At 53.1% G+C, this 16808-nt stretch overlaps 1 protein-coding gene across 4 annotated transcripts; it reads right to left on the minus strand.

Annotated features, from left to right (window-relative positions):
- Positions 1–121: 121 nt before the first annotated feature.
- Positions 122–14229, minus strand: Wdr81 (WD repeat domain 81). Of its 4 annotated transcripts, XM_040749149.1 has the most exons (10): positions 10320–14229; positions 9498–9605; positions 9053–9243; positions 8740–8930; positions 7658–7823; positions 7416–7581; positions 4863–5549; positions 4174–4319; positions 3724–3903; positions 122–1255 (listed from the first exon to the last, which is right to left on the minus strand). In XM_040749149.1, exons 1-10 carry the CDS (start codon positions 13966–13968, stop codon positions 935–937), a joined length of 5805 nt encoding a protein of 1934 aa, XP_040605083.1. In that variant the 5' UTR covers positions 13969–14229; the 3' UTR covers positions 122–934. The 4 variants fall into 4 exon arrangements, 2 of the variants coding, with proteins under 2 accessions (XP_040605083.1, XP_040605084.1); XM_040749150.1 differs by lacking the exon at positions 122–1255 and having other exon boundaries at positions 3730–3903; positions 4166–4319; XR_005878305.1 differs by lacking the exon at positions 122–1255 and having other exon boundaries at positions 3762–3903; positions 4849–5549.
- Between the last annotated feature and the right edge of the window lie 2579 nt (positions 14230–16808).

Below are 16808 nucleotides of genomic sequence, written 5' to 3' on the forward strand. Positions count from 1 at the left end.
AGGACAAGCCATAAGCCAGAAATGGCGACACCCACCAGTAACCCCTGCCTCCTGGAATGGCTGAGGCAGACTGCTTGAGCCCAGCTCAGGTAAAACAAAACACAACACAGCCTCACTCAGCTCCATGGCTCTTCCAAACAATTTATTGATCATATTTACATGGATCGCCAACAGTGAGGAGGCAGCAGGGGTCACATCTCAGATTGCTTCTCTGCTCCAAATGGGGACCCAAGAGATGCCAGGATCTTCCCATCTCCTGAGAGGGACCTGAGATGCAGAGATGATTCCTGTTGCCCCTTTTCCCCAGGGATGCTGGTCCCAGGGCTGCCTCCCTGGCTCAAGGCACAAACACTGTGGTTAGGGTACCAAGGCAAGGCATGGATTCGTTCCTGGACCATATAACCTCTTCTCTGGCCCCACTTTCCCTTCCCCCTTTTGCTGGTCCCACACTGAGAAGACCTGGCTGTGTGGATACTGAGACCCCAGACAAAGCCCTTAAACTCCTGGGTCATGGCCAGCCCTCCCTAGGATAGAGTCCAGGTACCATCAGTGCCCTGGATAGGAGCAGTTTCCTATCCTTGGGAGACAGAGCTGGGGTGAGCTTGGCTAGAAGAAACTGGCTGAGCAAGACCTTTCACTTCTTGGAGTTTCCCTGTTCCCGTGTGAACCCAGAAGGCAGAGCTGGGGAACAGTGGGGATCACGGTGCTTTCCCCTGTCCCCTTTCTTGCTGGTTAGAACAGCATCTCCCGAGTTTCACGAATGAAGCCACTTCATGGCCTTGGAGATTCAGGAGCTGTGTGATCCCAGATGGCAGGCCATGTGGGCACCTGAGCCCAGGGCTTGTCTAAAGGGAGCTGCTGAGAGATCAAGAATGAGGAGCAGGATCTGAGGGGTGTCATCTCACCCCTGCCTTCAGCTAACTCCTACCTGGACCTATGCCAGGAGGCGGATGATGCCATTGTCCGAGCCCAGCAAGAGGTGGCGTTTCGTGGGCAGCAAGGCCAGGCTAGTGAGTGTGCCACGGAAGTTCTCCGAGCTGAGCTTCGTGGTGGCCTGAGAGGGTGGTTCAAGCAGGGAACAGATGCCAATCTTGTTGGCTACAGTGCCAGTGACCACCTCGCTGCCGTACAGGTCAAAGGTGTGGATGGGATCGGATGCTGACTTGTAGTGGTGTGTGGGCTTCTGCTCCAGCTCCTTCCACACGGTCAAGGAATGGTCAGAAGACGAGCTGACTAGCATGCTGCCCTCTATGGCCTGTCGAGTGGAGGGGGCAGACAGCTTCAGTAGGGGCCTGGGGAATCCCATCTACCCACCAAACTCCATGACCATTTCAGAGTCTCTTTAATTTCAGTACTCACGAGGCCAACCTCGTTGAATTCAAGGTCAGCCTGGTCTACACAGCCTGGGTCTGGGAGATACACAGTGAGACCTTGTCTCCAAACGAAAAACTAATATATCTTATTAACGTAACCATCACTGACTGACTGGGCAATATGGTTGCCATGAATCTCACAAGCCCATAAATCCAACACTATGAAAATGAGTTTGAAGCCAGCCTGGTCTACATAGCAAGCTCCAAGCCACCAAGGGGTTCAGAGTCTAATCTTGTCTTGTTTTGTTTTGTTCTTCAAGACAGGGTTTCTCTGTGTAGCCTTGGCTGTCCTAGAACTCTGTAGAACAGCATAGTCTCAAACTCACAGAGATCTGCCTGCCATTGCCTCCCAAGTGCTGCAGACCTTGCCTTAAAACACAAATGAAACATATCAACCAAAAAAAACAAAAAACCTGTACCCATTACTCTCATTTAAGAACAGACTCCAGGACATCCAGGACTATATAGAGAAACCCTGTCTGCTCATTACCCCCTCCCCATACAAAGTATATATGGGGCTGGCAAGATGGCTCAGAAGTTAAGTACTTCTTAACTCTTGCAAACAACCTAGGTTCAATTCCCAGCACCCACATGGTGGCTCCCAACCATCTGTAACTCCAGTTCCAGGGGATCTGACACTCACTTCTGACTTCTGCTAGCACTGGCTAAAGGTAGTGCACATACACATGCTTATAAACTAACTGGTGGTAGTGCACACCTTTAATCCCTGCCTACTCAGGAGGCAGAGGCAAGAAGATCTTTGAGTTCTAGGCCAGCCTGGACAGCAAAGCAAGTTCCAGGACAGCCACAGCTACACAGAGAAAAACCCCTCAAAAAAAAAATTAAACCCCAAAGAAAACAACCAACCAAACAACAACAACAACAAAATATATAGCTATATGTAAAATAGTTAGGCATGGTGGTATACAGCTTTAATCCCAGTACTTAAGAGGCAGAAGCAGGGGGCTCTCTCTGAGTTCAAGGCCAGCCTACTCTACATAATGAGTTCCAAGGTGATATAGAGAAATCATGCCTCAAAATAAATAAATGTAAGTCTTTTTAAAATTAAAGAAGCCATGGGGGCTGGAGAGATGACTCAGAGGTTAAGAGCACTGACTGCTCTTCCAGAGGCCTTGAGTTCAATTCCCAGCAACCACATGGTGGCTTACAACCATCTACAATTCAATCTGGTGTATATGTAATAAATAAATAAATAAATCTAAAAAAAAAAAAAAAAAAAAAAAGAAGCCAGGCAGTGGTGGTGCATGCCTTTAATCCCAGCACTTGGGAGGTAGAGGCAGGCGAATCCCTGTGAGTTCGAGGCCAGCCTGGTCTTCAAAGAGAGTTCCAGGACAGTCTCCAAACCTACAGAGAAACCCTGTCTCAACCTCCCCCCCCAAAAAAAAAATTAAAGAAAAAAATTCCAACCATTCTGTGCAGGCATTGTGTTGCACACCTGCATCACCACATCTAACCTCCCTAAAAACCTGCACAGCACAGTACATGTTGCCACTGTCCTCCTTTAACATTTACTTTTATTCGTGTGTGTGTGTGTGTGTGTGTGTGTGTGTGTGTGTGTGTGTGTGTGTGTACCACGTGAGGACAGATACCCATGGAGATCATAGTGTGTTGAACCCCTAGCACTGGAGTCACAAGCAGGTTTGGAGCTGCCAGATGCTTATGCTGAGAACAAAACTGGAATCTTCTGAAAGCCCCAGTCGGCACCCTCACTTTACAAGAGAACTGGGATTGATACAGGATGACCCCAAAGTCATGCTGACACTTTCTTACAATGCTGGAATTTAGGGTCCCTTGGGGCTCTGGACAGAGCTGAGGGTAGCCTACATTCCCCAGTAGCAGGCCTTAGCCTCCATACATGCTGGGGAGGAGAGTTCCAGCTGCTGGGAGAAATCCTCCCACAAGCTGTCCTCCCTGAACTTTCTGAGCATTCCCTGAGGTCTATGATTGAATACAGAAAGCAGGAGCATGATGCCCATGCCTGAGCCTGTTCCTGGCCCCATCAGGACAGCCCAGCAGGGGGCATGGACTCTGCTCAGTGGTCTCCAGGCAGTAAACAGCCTCCAGGCTTAGCTTTATTTAACCTGAACTGGGTCACGGACAGGGCATGACCCCTGAACCTCCAAGCAAGACAAATATGGACAAGGGTTACTCATTAGAACATCCCCGTGGAGCAGCAGGGTCAGTTCTAGCCTTGGTTCCCAGCCCTGCAAGAGCCACCTTCCCTGCCCGTCCCATGTCCCTGAGTAGGTAAAAGAGATACCAACATAATCCTGTCCTCGCTCAGGCCAGGCTCTAAGCAGAAGTGAAGGGAGGGACCCACGGCAGTCACCTTGATCTGTAGAATGTCCCCTTCATGGGCTGGCCAGCCTCGCAGAACCAGGCCTGTGCGGGTGTCCAGCAGCACCATGAAGCCGGAGGAGAAGCCAGCCACAACACTTCGGCCACTGGGGCTGACTGCCAGGGAGCGGACAAGCCCAGGGTTCAGCCCTCCACCCAGTCGGAACTCATGCTGTAGGCAGAGGGAGACTGTGCTCAAATGCCAGCCATCACCATCCCCTACCCTACGTCTGTCCATCCCACGCAAGCCCACAAGGCCAGGAGGCCTGGCCCTCCCAATCTATGCCATGGAAGGGAAAACCCTCAGAACGCCAGTCCATCATGGAGCCCCACCCACAGAGCTGCTATGGCAGTGTTCCTGCTGGAGTACTCTTTGAGTTTCTTCCCTGACAGGCTCCTAGAGACCCCCAGCTAGGGCACAGGGAACTGCACACCTCCTGACCTGCAAGCCAGGCTTCCTGCAGTCCACAAAGCGCAAGGTGGAGTCAGAGCTGGCCATGGTGATGCTGGTGTAGGGGGCAGGCATGGCAGCTACCGCAGTCAGGGGCACCCGGCTGTCCGAAGGATCCACAGTGCGGAGGGTCTTCCCTGAAAAAGGACGCAGTACATTTGGGGACCTAGCAACTACCAGCAAATCCTGGCTACTTCAAGCCCCCTGACTCACCCCCCATACCTGCACACCATTTTCACGTGACCCACAGAATTCTGGGCTTTCTTGTTTTCCTGTTTCAATAGCCAAGGCAGGGTCCATGCCCAAAGCAATCTCCTGTCTTCATACAGCATGCTCTAACCAGCTGGTACCACCTGTCTGCCCTGGTGCTACTCTCCATCCCTATTTCTCTTTACAGTGATGGTAGGTGATGCTGCACAAACCCTACATGCAGAACCTTTGGCCCAGTGTTTCTGATTCTCTCGGGTGGAAAGTAGCTGCTTCCAGCAGCAGAGCTTTGCTGCTAAGGGGGGGAGGGGAGATTCAAACTCAGGTCCCAGTTCCTAATCCCTGACTGTTCCCACCTTGCTCAATCTTCCCCCTCAAAATAGACTATATTTCCCACTGGGGTCCCATTCCCAGTAGCCTGGCAAAGGCACAGTAAAGCAGCCACAGAACAGGCCTCACCTGGGCCCGCTCACCTGTGAAGGGGTCCCAGACGTGCACAGCCCCATCACAGCTCACCACGTACTGCGGGGCCTCAAGCTGGCCCACATAGAAGACACTCTTGCGGTGCTGGGCATAGATGAGGCGGGGGGCTGTCTCACTGGTCCCGTCCCCATAGTTGTACAGTGGCCAGAGGCGTACAGTACGGTCCTTGCTGCCACTCAGAAAGAAGTCCTCGCTGCTCAGGGCAGCCACGCATTTGACAGCCCCCGTGTGGCCCAGGAAACTCTGCAGGCGGATCTGGTGGAAGTGGAAGTGGGCATCCTGCTGGCTCACACCAATCTCATATTGCCAGTATGCCAGCCAGTTCCCGCTCAGCCCGTGGGCACTCCGGGGCAGCTCCCGCTTCAGAGCATTGTCTTCTCTCCTGCTGCTGAGGCCCCCACCACCCACTCCAGAGATGGGGCCCAGTGGTCCAGGGCTCTCAGGCTGAGAGTCAGGGATCTGGATGCGATTTCCAACCAGGACACTCCCAAAGGTCCCTGAGTGGCCATCATCCTGGAGACAACTCCCACTCTGAGGGCCCCATTCAGGGCCGGCACTAGGCACAGTAGGCTCCGTGCTGGCTGGGTTTCGAGTGCTTGGGCTGATGCTTTCCAGATACAACCCTGCCAGCTCCCCGACCAACTCGTGGTTAGGGATGATCTTCCGGATGATGTCACCTGCATGGGAGTGGAAATGGTCCTCAGATCAGGGAAGATAACAGGCAGCTGCTACCACCTACCTTAAGGCTTCAGGTACTGACTGGGCTACTCTGGGCAATTAAGTTCCTATCTTTGAGCCTCGGTTTCCTCCCCCCAAAACCCAGCTTTATTGATACACAGACACAAGTGCTGTCTCTATAGATACATACATATATACCAGGCACCATACTGGCAACAGACACAGAATGATGATTAAGACAGATGTGTCCTGTGGTTTGGAGTTTAGGATTCTGGAGCATAACACGCCCAACATTGCAAGGGGCATCCTATTCAGAATGAAACCCAGTATAACACCCATCCCATAAGGGAGGCCACAAAAATGGCAGGCTGTCAATTCCTTTGCAGATAGCTTCTGGAGACCATCATATTCCCATTATCCCCCCCACACACTTGTATGGCTGGCTCCTGAGCCTTTTGTGCCAAAAAATGTTCAGATTCTTTTTTGTTTGTTTGTTTTTCGAGACAGGGTTTCTCTGTATTGTTTTGAAGGCTGTCCTGGAACTCGCTCTGTAGACCAGGCTGGCCTTGAACTCACAGAGATCCACCTGCTTCTGCCTCCCAAGTGCTGGGATTAAAGGCGTGCACCACCAGCGCCCAGCCAGATTCTCTCCTGTCACTGTCGTGGTTAGTTTTTGGATTTGTTTTGTTGTCAATTTGATACCAGTTACATCATTTGGGAAGAGGAACCCTCAACTGAAAAAATTCCTTCTCCAGACTGGCCCGTGGGAGTGTTTTTTTGATTAACAATTGATGTGGGAGGGTCCATCTTAACGGTGGGTGGCACCACCCCTGGGGCAGATGGTCCTGAGTTCTATAAGGAAGCAGGCTGAGCTGGGCGGTAGTGGCACACTCCTTTAATCCCAGCACTAGGGAGGCAGAGGCAGTCGGATCTCTGTGAGTTCAAGGCCAGCCTGGTCTACAGAGTGAGTTTCATGACAGCCAGAACTATTACACAAAGAAACCCTGTCTCAAAAAACAAAAACAAAAACAAAAACAAAAAAAACAAAAACAAAAAAACCCCAAAACAAAAAGCAAAAAACAACAAAGAAGCAGGCTGAGCAAGTCACAAGGAACATTCAGTGTTCTTCCATGACTCCTGCTTCAGCTCCTGCCTTGAGTTCCTGCCCTGACTTCCCTCAGTGACAGCATGTGACCTGAGAGTCGTAAGATGAAATAAAACCCTTTCCTCCCAGGTTGTTTTTGGTCGTGATGCTGTATCACGATGTTCAATAGAAACCCTAACTAAGGTAATCACCATGGAAACTGGGGTCTGGGGTCAAATGTGTTTGCTGTGATTCTAAAAGCACTGTGCTTAAAAAGCTACTGTAAGCTGGGGTTGGATGCATGCCTGTAATCCCAGCAAACAGGAGGCAGATGCAGAGGCAGGGGGAGGGTATGTATGAGGCTAGCCAGAACTACACAGAAAGATTTCATCTCCAAAAAATAAACACAAGAGCTAGAGATGGCTCATCGGGCAGAGGGCCCTATTGCCAAGACTCAGCACCTGACTTCAGAACCAACGGCGGAAAGACAGAACCAACTCCCAACATGGTTCTCGCTTCCACACACATGCCAGAGCATGCACACACCTATACTCACACACACAACAATTGTTTAAAAGGAACAGAAGAACTGTGAGTGGTGGCACATGCCTATAATGCCAGCAGTAGACAGGCATAAGCATAAAGGTCAGCTTGGGCTAAATGACGATGTGTCAAAAAAAAAAAGAACCCACTGCTGACCCTGGAAGTGAAAGCATTGGGGCCCGCCCCAGGGAAGAGATGTAGTCACCAACGCTGTGCAAAGGAACGAGATGGGCAATACCCAACAGGCAGGAGAAGGGTACGTAGATTGTGTACGCCATTTCCAGGGTGAACACCTTCTGCAGCTCTTCCAGCACGGTGGGGTCCACTGGCCGCCGATGCCCATCAGAGAATGTGGCCTCTGGCAGTTGGCCCTCAGTACAGCCCTTAGGATCCAGCTGCTGATCCTGCAGGTAGGAAGCCCAGGGAGTCAGCGGATCCACAGCCTTAGCTGGGTCTGCCCAGCCCAAATACTCTGCCTACCTGCTGCCGAAGCTCATGCAGATGAGAGAAGACTTGAAAGAAGGTGGCCACAGGCTCACTCAGGTGCTGCTGAACCATCTCTTGTCCGATGCGCAAGCAGATGAGGGCGATGAGACTAACGGTCTTCACACACAGGACGGTCCGGGCCTGGGCCCCACTTGGGAACCTACAAACAGAACTCATGAGTTCCAAGTCCCTCCCTGAAGGACCTGATCAGTCCAGCAAGAATTTCAGATAAAAGGAGCCATGAGGCTAATCAGTCCAAACCAGATAAGGAAATGGAGGCACAGGAAAACAGTGTGGTTTACTTGGGATTAGAGTTAGGATAGAACAAGAACTTTTTTTTAAAACAGATATAGGTGTTTTGCCTGCCTGTTTCTGTTCCAATGCATGCAGTACCTGTAGAGACCACATGAGGGTGTCAGATCCTTTAGAACTATAGTTAGACGGTTGTGAGCCACTATGTGGGTGCTGGGAATCTAAACTGGGTTCCCTGGAAGAGTAGCCAGAGCTCTCAAACTCTAAACCATTCTTTCCAGCCCCCATATTTTTGAGGTGCTGAAGCTCAAATGTAGCATTTCCTGAATGCTGAGAAAGGGTGCTATCATCAAGCCACACCCACAACCCAGAACCAGGACTCTTTGTTAAAGACAGAGTCTCTTTAGGAGACTATGTACCCTTAGCTAGCCTGGAGCTCTTGCTACATAGACCAGGCTGGTCTCAAACACACAGAAATTTCCCCATCTCTGGGTGCTGGAATTAAAGGCCTGTGCCACCACATCCAGCACTGGACCCATGACCCTTTCTTGTTTGTTTATTTGTTTTTGTTTTCCAAGACAGGGTTTCATTATTTAGCTCTGACTGTCCTGGAACTCACATTGTAGAGCAAGCTGGCCTCGAACTCACAGAGACCTGCCTGCCTCTGCTTCTCGAGTGCTGGGACTAAAGGCGTGCGCCACCAATGCCCGACTGGACCCATGACTGTTAACACCCAGGCCAGTATTATCTCCTTTCCCCTGAGCTTTGCAGCCCTTCCTGGGGGTCCCTCAAGCAGGTGGCTCTCCCGTGAAGCAGGGGCCTACCCTGTGACAAGGGAGGTGAGGAAGCTGAGCACAGGCAGCAAGACCTCATGGCTGATGCGCGGCAGAATGTCCATGAGGGTAGTGTCTGAGAGGTACACAATGATCTTCTGAGTCAGCGTCACGGCCGCCAGCAGCCCTGCCTCCTTGCGGCTGTTCAGTCGGCTGGGGCTTGAGTTGCTCCCTGGGGCCACCTGGAACCACAGAATAGATGAGGGTCCGGCCACCCCACAGACCTCCTGGGAGCCCAGTGATTGGGGACCAGTCCTTGGGTCCTTAGCCTCCCCACCCCAGGCCTGCTGACCCAGCAACTGACCAGGTAGCTGATGTAGGGCAGGTACTGGTAGGTGAGAACAGGCTCTCCATACAGGTGGGCGATGTGGAGGAGACAGCTGAGCACAGGCCCTGACACTATGTCCCCGAGTACTGGCCTCTTCTGGTAGATGTTGCCGGCACTCAGCGGGGGACTCTCATCACTGCTGACTGTGAACTGCTGCCGAGTGGGTCCTGCCAAGGAAGGATTTGAGAAACTAGTGGAGGGGGGGGCGCCAGCCTTCTAAGACTATGGGGCAGCTCCTATTCATTCTAGATTGGGATCTTCCCCTTTCCAAACCCACGGAAAAAAGAAGCTTACAGGCTGGGACCTCGGACCCACCCAGGAAGTGATGAGAAGTAGGAGAAGGAATCCCCTAGAGAGAGGCCTAAGGATGGGCAGCAGCCTGGGAGGAAATCTGTTCTCCGGCACTAACCACAGGCCTTACCCACATAACAAGATGTCAGCAGGCGCAGCAGGTTCCGGGCCACATGGCGAGAGGCCACCGTGGGGCCAAGCTTGGCAGACAGCCAGCGGACCATCTTACAGGCTGTATCTGCAGGGCAGAAGCAAGCCCTGAGCTCATCAGATAACTGGCTCAACACCCTTCCCACCCCACCAGCTTCACCACACCCTGCCCAGCCAACTCTGGCTGCTGCTCTGCTAAGGAGCCTGACCGCACTGGGCTCATCCACTTAGCCATGGAGGAGGTTGACCTATGGAAGCTGGCTTCTCAGGCGGGACCTGCACGAAGGCCATCTTTTCAACAATGTTCTCAAGTTCCTGAATATAGGCTTGTCCCTGGCTACCACCCCTCTGGCCTCTCTTCAGCAAACCTTTTTAGCCTTTCACTGCCTCAGATGGAACCTCGAGGGTCTTAGAGACTTGCAGGCACGTGATTCGCTCTGTCTGGGATACTCTTCCCACATCCCACCTGCTGCTCCCATTCCATTTACACCTCCACCATTGCTTGCTTTTACTTCTTAATTATTTTTCTGGTGCTGGAGATAAAACACCCAGGGCCTCACACATCCTAGGCAAGTGCTCTACCACTAAGCTCCATATCCAGCCCAATGTGTCCCTTTTAAAGATGCCTTCTCTGACTTCTGAAAGCTAGACCTAAGCCCTGCTTTCCACGCACGCATAGCACTCGCCCACTACACTGTATCAGACCATTTGACCTCGGATGTGAGCTGTCTGTGCTACACCAGAGCGGGATGGCCCCCGGCACAGCACAGGAAACCAGCATCTCCCAGGCCCATGGACTCACCAAGGAGGATCTTCTGTTCTTTGCCTTCTGTCTGCTCTGTCAGGGGCTCCTCTTCCTCTTCTCTGTCTCTCCCATCACCAGGAGCCACAACCGTCTCCATGGACAGCATTGTGTCAGACAGGGCGAGCTCAGATGTTCCTGTGACGTCATCTGTCTCCTCTTCCTCCTCCAGGATCACACAGCCTTCCTCCTCCTCCTCTTCCTCAGAGCCCTCACTTTGCTTCAAGTCCTGGCTGCTGTCCCCTGACTTCAGGCTGTTCTTGTCCACAGGGGCACCTCCATCATCCCCACCCCGCTCCTCGCCCTGTGAGGTCTCGCTAGTGCTGCTCTTGTCACTCAGCTGGCCCAGGCTCACGGCCTCAGCCTCCTGGGGCTGTGGAGATTCAGCCACATAAAGTCCAGATTGGAAATCCTCTGTGTCTGGCAAGTCGGCCTGGTCATGGAAGCTGACGCCTGACCTGTAGTCTGGGAGTCCCAGTCCTGAGGAAGCAGCAGGCTCCCCGTCCATCTGAATCTCCTCCCCAAAGGCACAGGAGCCAGGCCCAGATCCTGGGAGCTCACTTTCCTCATCCTCAGTGGTTCCAACCAGGCCTTTGCTCTCCTCCTGGGAGGCCTCCATCCCAGCCAGTACCTGAAGGACATGGGGCAGCAGGTGAATGAGAAAGGCCTGCAAGCCCAACCGGACCACCAACTGGGCCACAAAACAGTCCGTGTATAGGTAGAAGCGGCCGTGCAGCCGGCAAGGGCTCTCATAGGCACCGATGAGGGGCTTCAGAAGGTACTTATTGGCATTTTTGGGGCCCAGGGCCTTGGCAACGGGTTCAAATAGGTACCAGGCTGTATACACAGCTGTATGCTCCTCAGACATGAGTGACAGCACGAAAGGCAACAGGATCTCCAAGCCCTCGGGAGTGATGTCATTTAGCACTGCACCCAGTTGCTGCCACAGAGCAAACACCAGTTCCCGACCCTGGGCCTCATCCTCCACACGCCTCGCCTGATACAACAGGATGAACGTGTGCAGTGCTGGAAAGTACGGAGGGAAGGGGACCACGGAGCTGAAGGGGCTGAGGAGCTGGGCCGGGCTGGGTGGGGGCAAGCCCTGGGAAACAGGCCTGTACTCAAACAGTGGGTCCAGCTTGCCCTTTTTCACCACCGTGGGGCTTTTGGGTCCACTCAGCTGCAGAAGTGTGTCTAGCACAGGCTGCAAAGACACGGGAATGTCCTTGGAGTGGCGTGTGCAGAGACCTCGGACAGCCTCAAAGCGTACCCACAAAGGTGCATCGGGCTGCAGTGTCCGGACCCTGGTGGCAAACACCATCTCAGCCAACAGGACACCCAGCACCTGCATGTCTCGATGGAAGAGGCTCTGTAGGTGCATAGGCGGCTGGACCTGAGGCTGTTCGGGTACCTCCAGCTGACTCCCTAGGCCTTTAGCCAGGAAGTTACCCATTTTCTCTAGCTCCTCCAAGGCCTGGATGGGACTGAAACCCTCCGGAAGGGCAATCTTCCCCTCTTCGCCCTCCCCAGGGTCCGACCCAGCAGCTTTGCTTCTGCGGCCTGGTCGAGAGCCTGAGGCTGCTGAGAAAGACAACAGGCTAGGTGAGGCTTGACTGGAGGAAGAGCCCAACTGGTCACCTGCTTTCCCAGGGAGGGAGATGGAATCCAGAGCTTCCGTAGCCTGCTCTAAGTCATCTTCGCCTGTCACGGGTCTGTCTCTAGTCCAGCCAGTCTCACACGGAGTGGCCTCTAAAACAAGCCTGCCTACCCCATTTATAAGTTGTCCTGGAATGTCCTCCTGGCCTGTGGCCTCCTGAATGGGCTGGACCAACAGCCGGGGGATGAGTGGGGGTTCAGGAGCCAGGGCAGGAGCCCCGGCCAGGCGCTGGGGATGTGGCTGATCAAAGAGCTGCACAACACCGTAGCTGGTCAGGTGGGTGTGAGCGTCCACCAGGTGCAGACACACGTTCTTCTCCTTCACAGCCTCTTTGCCCTGCAGTTTGTAGCCGAAGGTAAGGTCAATCCAGTGGTGCAGGTCTTGGGACACCTCCCAGCTCTCCAGAAGCGCTCTATGGGCAGTCACGAACTCCTGGTTAGAACTGCACCAGGCTGGCACATCCAGGTCAGGCATGTCAGGGTGGATGGAGCAAAAGATAGAAGGATCCGTGTAGAATTCAGGGATGCACTCATCAGGTGTCCAGGTCTGCATCCGCTCCATGGTGGCAGGGTACTCGTGGGGCTCCCACTGCGCTCGGACATGTCCGCAGAGTACCGAGCGGGGTGTGCGCCGAGCCTTGTAGACATAGTATGTGATGTCAGAGAGGACGTCAGAGATGTGATGAGGGACATGAGGTGTCTCCCCACCTCCTGCACCGCCTGCTACAAATGCCTGCCGCGTCATCTCATAGGTGAAGTCCAATTGCTTATCTCCCTTGTTGAGTCGGAACTTGGATTTACGAAGGTCTCGGAAGCGCCCATAGGGCGTGGTAAAGTCCACCACCCAGGGCAACACTGGGTGATAGTTGGGATCCCCTTGTCGTCGACCTGCCAACCGATTCAGCTGCATGAGGTAGTGAAAGTTGCTGATCCGGCCATGGACCCAGTCCAGAACAAGGCCCTTCAGTTCCTTCCGGCAGGTGGGGCATGCCGGTCTCCCTGCCTCCTCTTTTTCAGATTTAACACCTAGCCCGTTTTTCTCTACAGAGGCCTCCTGGTTCTCATCCTCAGAAGGCATCTCATAAGCACTCAGGTCCAGCCGAAGCTCACTGCAAAGCTTCTCATCCACAGCAATGTGGTGCAAAGACAGGGCCCCACAGGCCAGCCCTTGGCGGTGACAGGCATCCATGGCCCGGAGGACACGGAAGAGAATAAAAAGCACCTTGGCTTGGCTGTTGGTCAGCTTGGCAGGGCTGAAGGTGACTACATCATGCAGGGAGAACTGTACATAAGGGTGTACGACATACAGCATTTCGGATGACTCCAGAAGGGCCTCTGCCCGCAAAAGGCTGGGGCAGGCAGGGCTGTCCCGAGAGGGGCTGGACGCATCTCTGACATTTGAAGGACACTGGATAGATTCACCCACTGGCAGGAAGGTGCATCCATAGACTCTCTGTAGAGCCTGTCTTATAGAGTCCAGAGCAGGTGCAGCTGAGGGGGCAGTGCTATGGCTATAGGGCTGCCCATAAGTGTGGTATGCATGGCGCCACAGGTTCCGGTAATTCTGGGCAGCCACCTCCTGCATAAAACGCGTGAGAGTCTCAGGGCTACAGGACCCCTCGTCAAAGGGCAGGACTCCACCCAGTGGGTAGGACAGTCTCCGTTTCCTCAGCCCGTGCACCTCCACTCGCGTCCACCCTGGGGGCAGTCTCTGTACCGAGCGTTGCAGTAGAGTCCTGACTTCCGCTTCACCCAGGCCCTCCGCCCGGGGACAGGGTCCCAGGCGGCGCTCGCGGAGACAAGCCAGCCAACGCGCGGGCACTAGGGCCACCACGTGGGTGCCCCCCGGCGCCGGGGCCAGCTGTCGGACATCGATGTTCAGGTCTCTCTCCACGCTCCGGAGGAGCTCCTCCATGTCAGGTCCTGAGGATGGAGACCAGTCCTCGGATCCGGCAGTAAGAACCATTTTCCGTCCTCTGCTCCCCTGGGCCATCTGGTCCTGGCCCCCTGGGGGCAGCGCGAGGCTGAGCCTGGCCACGGCCCTCCTCGCAGTGGCTTCCGGGGTGCCAGGCCGGGAAGGCTGGGTTGGGCTAGGAGCGAGAGCTGGGGTGCAGGTGACTGGGCAAACCAGCTACAAAGGATAGAAGGCCTGAGGATCCTCTTACCCCTCTGCAGGGTCCTGCGTTCCGGGGCGCAGCGGGGCGGAGAGCGCGGAGCGCCAGAGCTGAGCGCCACCGTGACGGGTCAGCTGATGCGGGTCATGTGATCTCCCAGACAAGGAAACAACCGCACGTGTCTCCAAAGGGCCCAACGAGACCCCGCCTCCGGCTCCTGTCCCAACCCCTGCGAACCAGCCTAGACACCCTCTCTTCTGCTGCTCTTTTGAGGCTTCGGCCCAGCCTCGTTTGGTTCTGGGGCCACCTGGGGAATCCAACCGTCCTCAGGTACAGAGGAAGACCATCGTTTCCAGGACACCGGACCTCTCTCCCCTTTCTGATCTCTCCTGCAGGCTCTGAGACAAGGATCGAGTGAGGCTCATCTTGGAAATACTAGCCCTCTAAGCCAAGTGTCAGCTGGCGCAGCAGCAGAACCAGACCTTTCCACACACACCCTCAGCATTCCCACGCTACTCGGCAAAACAAGGAGTTCAACTTTCCAAAGCACTTGATTAGTAACTTGTCACTTGGTCTCACAGCATTGTGGGAAGTAGGGAAGTGGCCCAGGCACAGAGGCATGGGGTTCTTTGACCAGCTAGCGAGGTCACAGTCTTGCAGACTCTAGGCAGGTGCAGCACAGGACAAAGAACAGAAACCAGAGAGCTGGTGCTCACACTGCCGGTCTTCCCCCAAAGGTCTTGTTGCTGGCTCAGGTACAGGCCAGGCCAGCAATAAAACCACTTTGTGTGCTCCAGCAAGTTTTTTGTTTTTTGTTTTTTTGGTTTTTCGAGACAGGGTTTCTCTGTGGCTTTGGAGGCTGTCCTGGAACTCGCTCTGTAGACCAGGCTGGCCTTGAACTAACAGAGATCCGCCTGCCTCTGCCTCTCGAGTGCTGGGATTAAAGGTGTGCGCCACCAACGCCCGGCGCTCCGGCAAGTTTTGAGTCTCCTAAAGAGTTTGGTGCTGAGGTTCAGGCCTTTAAAAGCACTTAAGAAGCCAGGTGGTAGTGGTACAAGTCTTTAATTCCAGCACTTGGTAGAGGCAGGCTGATCTCTGTGAGTTCGAGGCCAGCCTAGTCTACAGAACTATCTGTAGGACAGGCAAGGCTACACAAAGAAACCCTGTCTCAAAAAAACCAAATTAAATTAAATTTAAAAAATGAAAATAAAAGCACTTAAGAAAAAGAAGAGAGATGGCTTAGCAATTAAGAACACTTAAAATCCAGGGTATCACACCGGGCACACACCTTTAATCCCAGCACTCGGGAGGCAGAGGCAGGAGGATCTCTGTGAGTTCAAGGCCGGGCTGGACCGACAGCCTCCAAAACAATACAGAGAAACACTGTCTCGTAAAACCAAAAAAAAAAAAAAAAAAAAAAAAAAGATCCAGGGTATCTGACACCCTCTTCTGGCTTCCACAAGCACCCACACACCCATTCATGTACACATAATAAATAAATTGGTTTTAAAAAATTAAAATCCAGGCTGGTTGGTGGTGGTGCACTCCTTTAATCCCAGCACCTGAGAGGCAAAGGCAGGTGGATCTCTGTGAGTTCAAGGCTAGCCTAGTCTACAAAGCAAGTTCCAGGACAGGCTCCAAAGCTATACAAAGACACTCTGTCTCAAAAAAAAATGAAAACAAAAATAAAAAAAATTAAATCCAGGTGTAGTGGCACACACCATTAGTCCCAGTATTTGAGAGGCAGAGACAGGCAAATCTCTGAGGTCCAGGTCAACTTGCTCTACAGAGTGAGAGGACAGGAAAGGCTACATAATGAAACCCTGTCTCAACATAATGAAGACATATCAGACAGAGGATCATTTCAAGTTCAAAGTCAGTGTAGTTAAGTAAAGACTTCCAGACCACCCAGGGCTACACAAGACCTAACTGCAAAAAAGGGGGGAGTGAAGGAAGAAAAGGAGAAAGGCTGCCCAGAGAAAAGACATCAGTGGTTTAGATACGACAGATTCCATCTGTCTCTTCTTCAGGGGCTGCTGGGGCCCCAGATGTGCTTGGTCACGTGGCCTTATATGTAGTAACTTCCCCATTTATGGAGTGTTTACAAGGAGTTAGCCACCTGCCAAGAGCTTTGTATATCTCATTTCATTTCATGCTCTCTCTCTGGTTTGTTTGCTTGCTTACTTGTGCTTTTACTGTGTGTAAGAGTGCACATGTGTGGGTGCACACGTGTAGTCGTCAGAGGACAGCTTTGGACAGTGGTTCTTCCCTTACACCACAGGGTTAGGGGATCAAACGCAGGCCAGCAGGCTTGTGCAGTAAACTCTGGTGCCTGATGGACCATTTCACCAACTCAAGTTTGGGGAATCTTTTGAGGTTAAGACTTCAAGTGTGTGACATCACATTCAGCTTCCCACTGGGGCTTTACAAAGCTGTTGTTAAACCCGTATTCAGGAGGCAGAAGCAAGGGAGGCTGGCTGAAAGGGCGCTAGGGAGGTGTGCCCTTATAGTAGAAACACCATTAAAGCTTTGCCTCCCTACCAGTTTGTTCTCTCTGCCTGTGCTTCTCTTCCTTTTATTTACTTATTTTTTAAAGACAAGGTCTCTCTACATAGCCCTGGCTGTCCTGGAACTCACTATGTAGACCAGGTTGGCCTCGAACTCACAGGGATCTGTCTGCCTCCGCCTCCTGAGTGTTGGGATCAAAGGTGTGCATCAC

This window comes from Mesocricetus auratus, unplaced genomic scaffold (genome assembly GCF_017639785.1).
Source record: "Mesocricetus auratus isolate SY011 unplaced genomic scaffold, BCM_Maur_2.0 Super-Scaffold_100007, whole genome shotgun sequence".
Lineage (NCBI taxonomy): Eukaryota > Metazoa > Chordata > Mammalia > Rodentia > Cricetidae > Mesocricetus > Mesocricetus auratus.

What these genes read in the sequence shown, in the direction of transcription:
- Wdr81 (XM_040749149.1), bottom strand. Translation starts at nt 13,968, where the DNA reads ATGGCCCAGGGGAGCAGAGGACGGAAAATGGTTCTTACTGCCGGATCC. An exon ending in GCTGACATCTTGTTATGTGG is followed by an intron (nt 9,244 to 9,497) that starts GTAAGGCCTGTG and finishes CTTCCTTGGCAG; the next exon opens with GACCCACTCGGCAGCAGTTC. An exon ending in TGCCCTACATCAGCTACCTG is followed by an intron (nt 8,931 to 9,052) that starts GTCAGTTGCTGG and finishes CTGTGGTTCCAG; the next exon opens with GTGGCCCCAGGGAGCAACTC.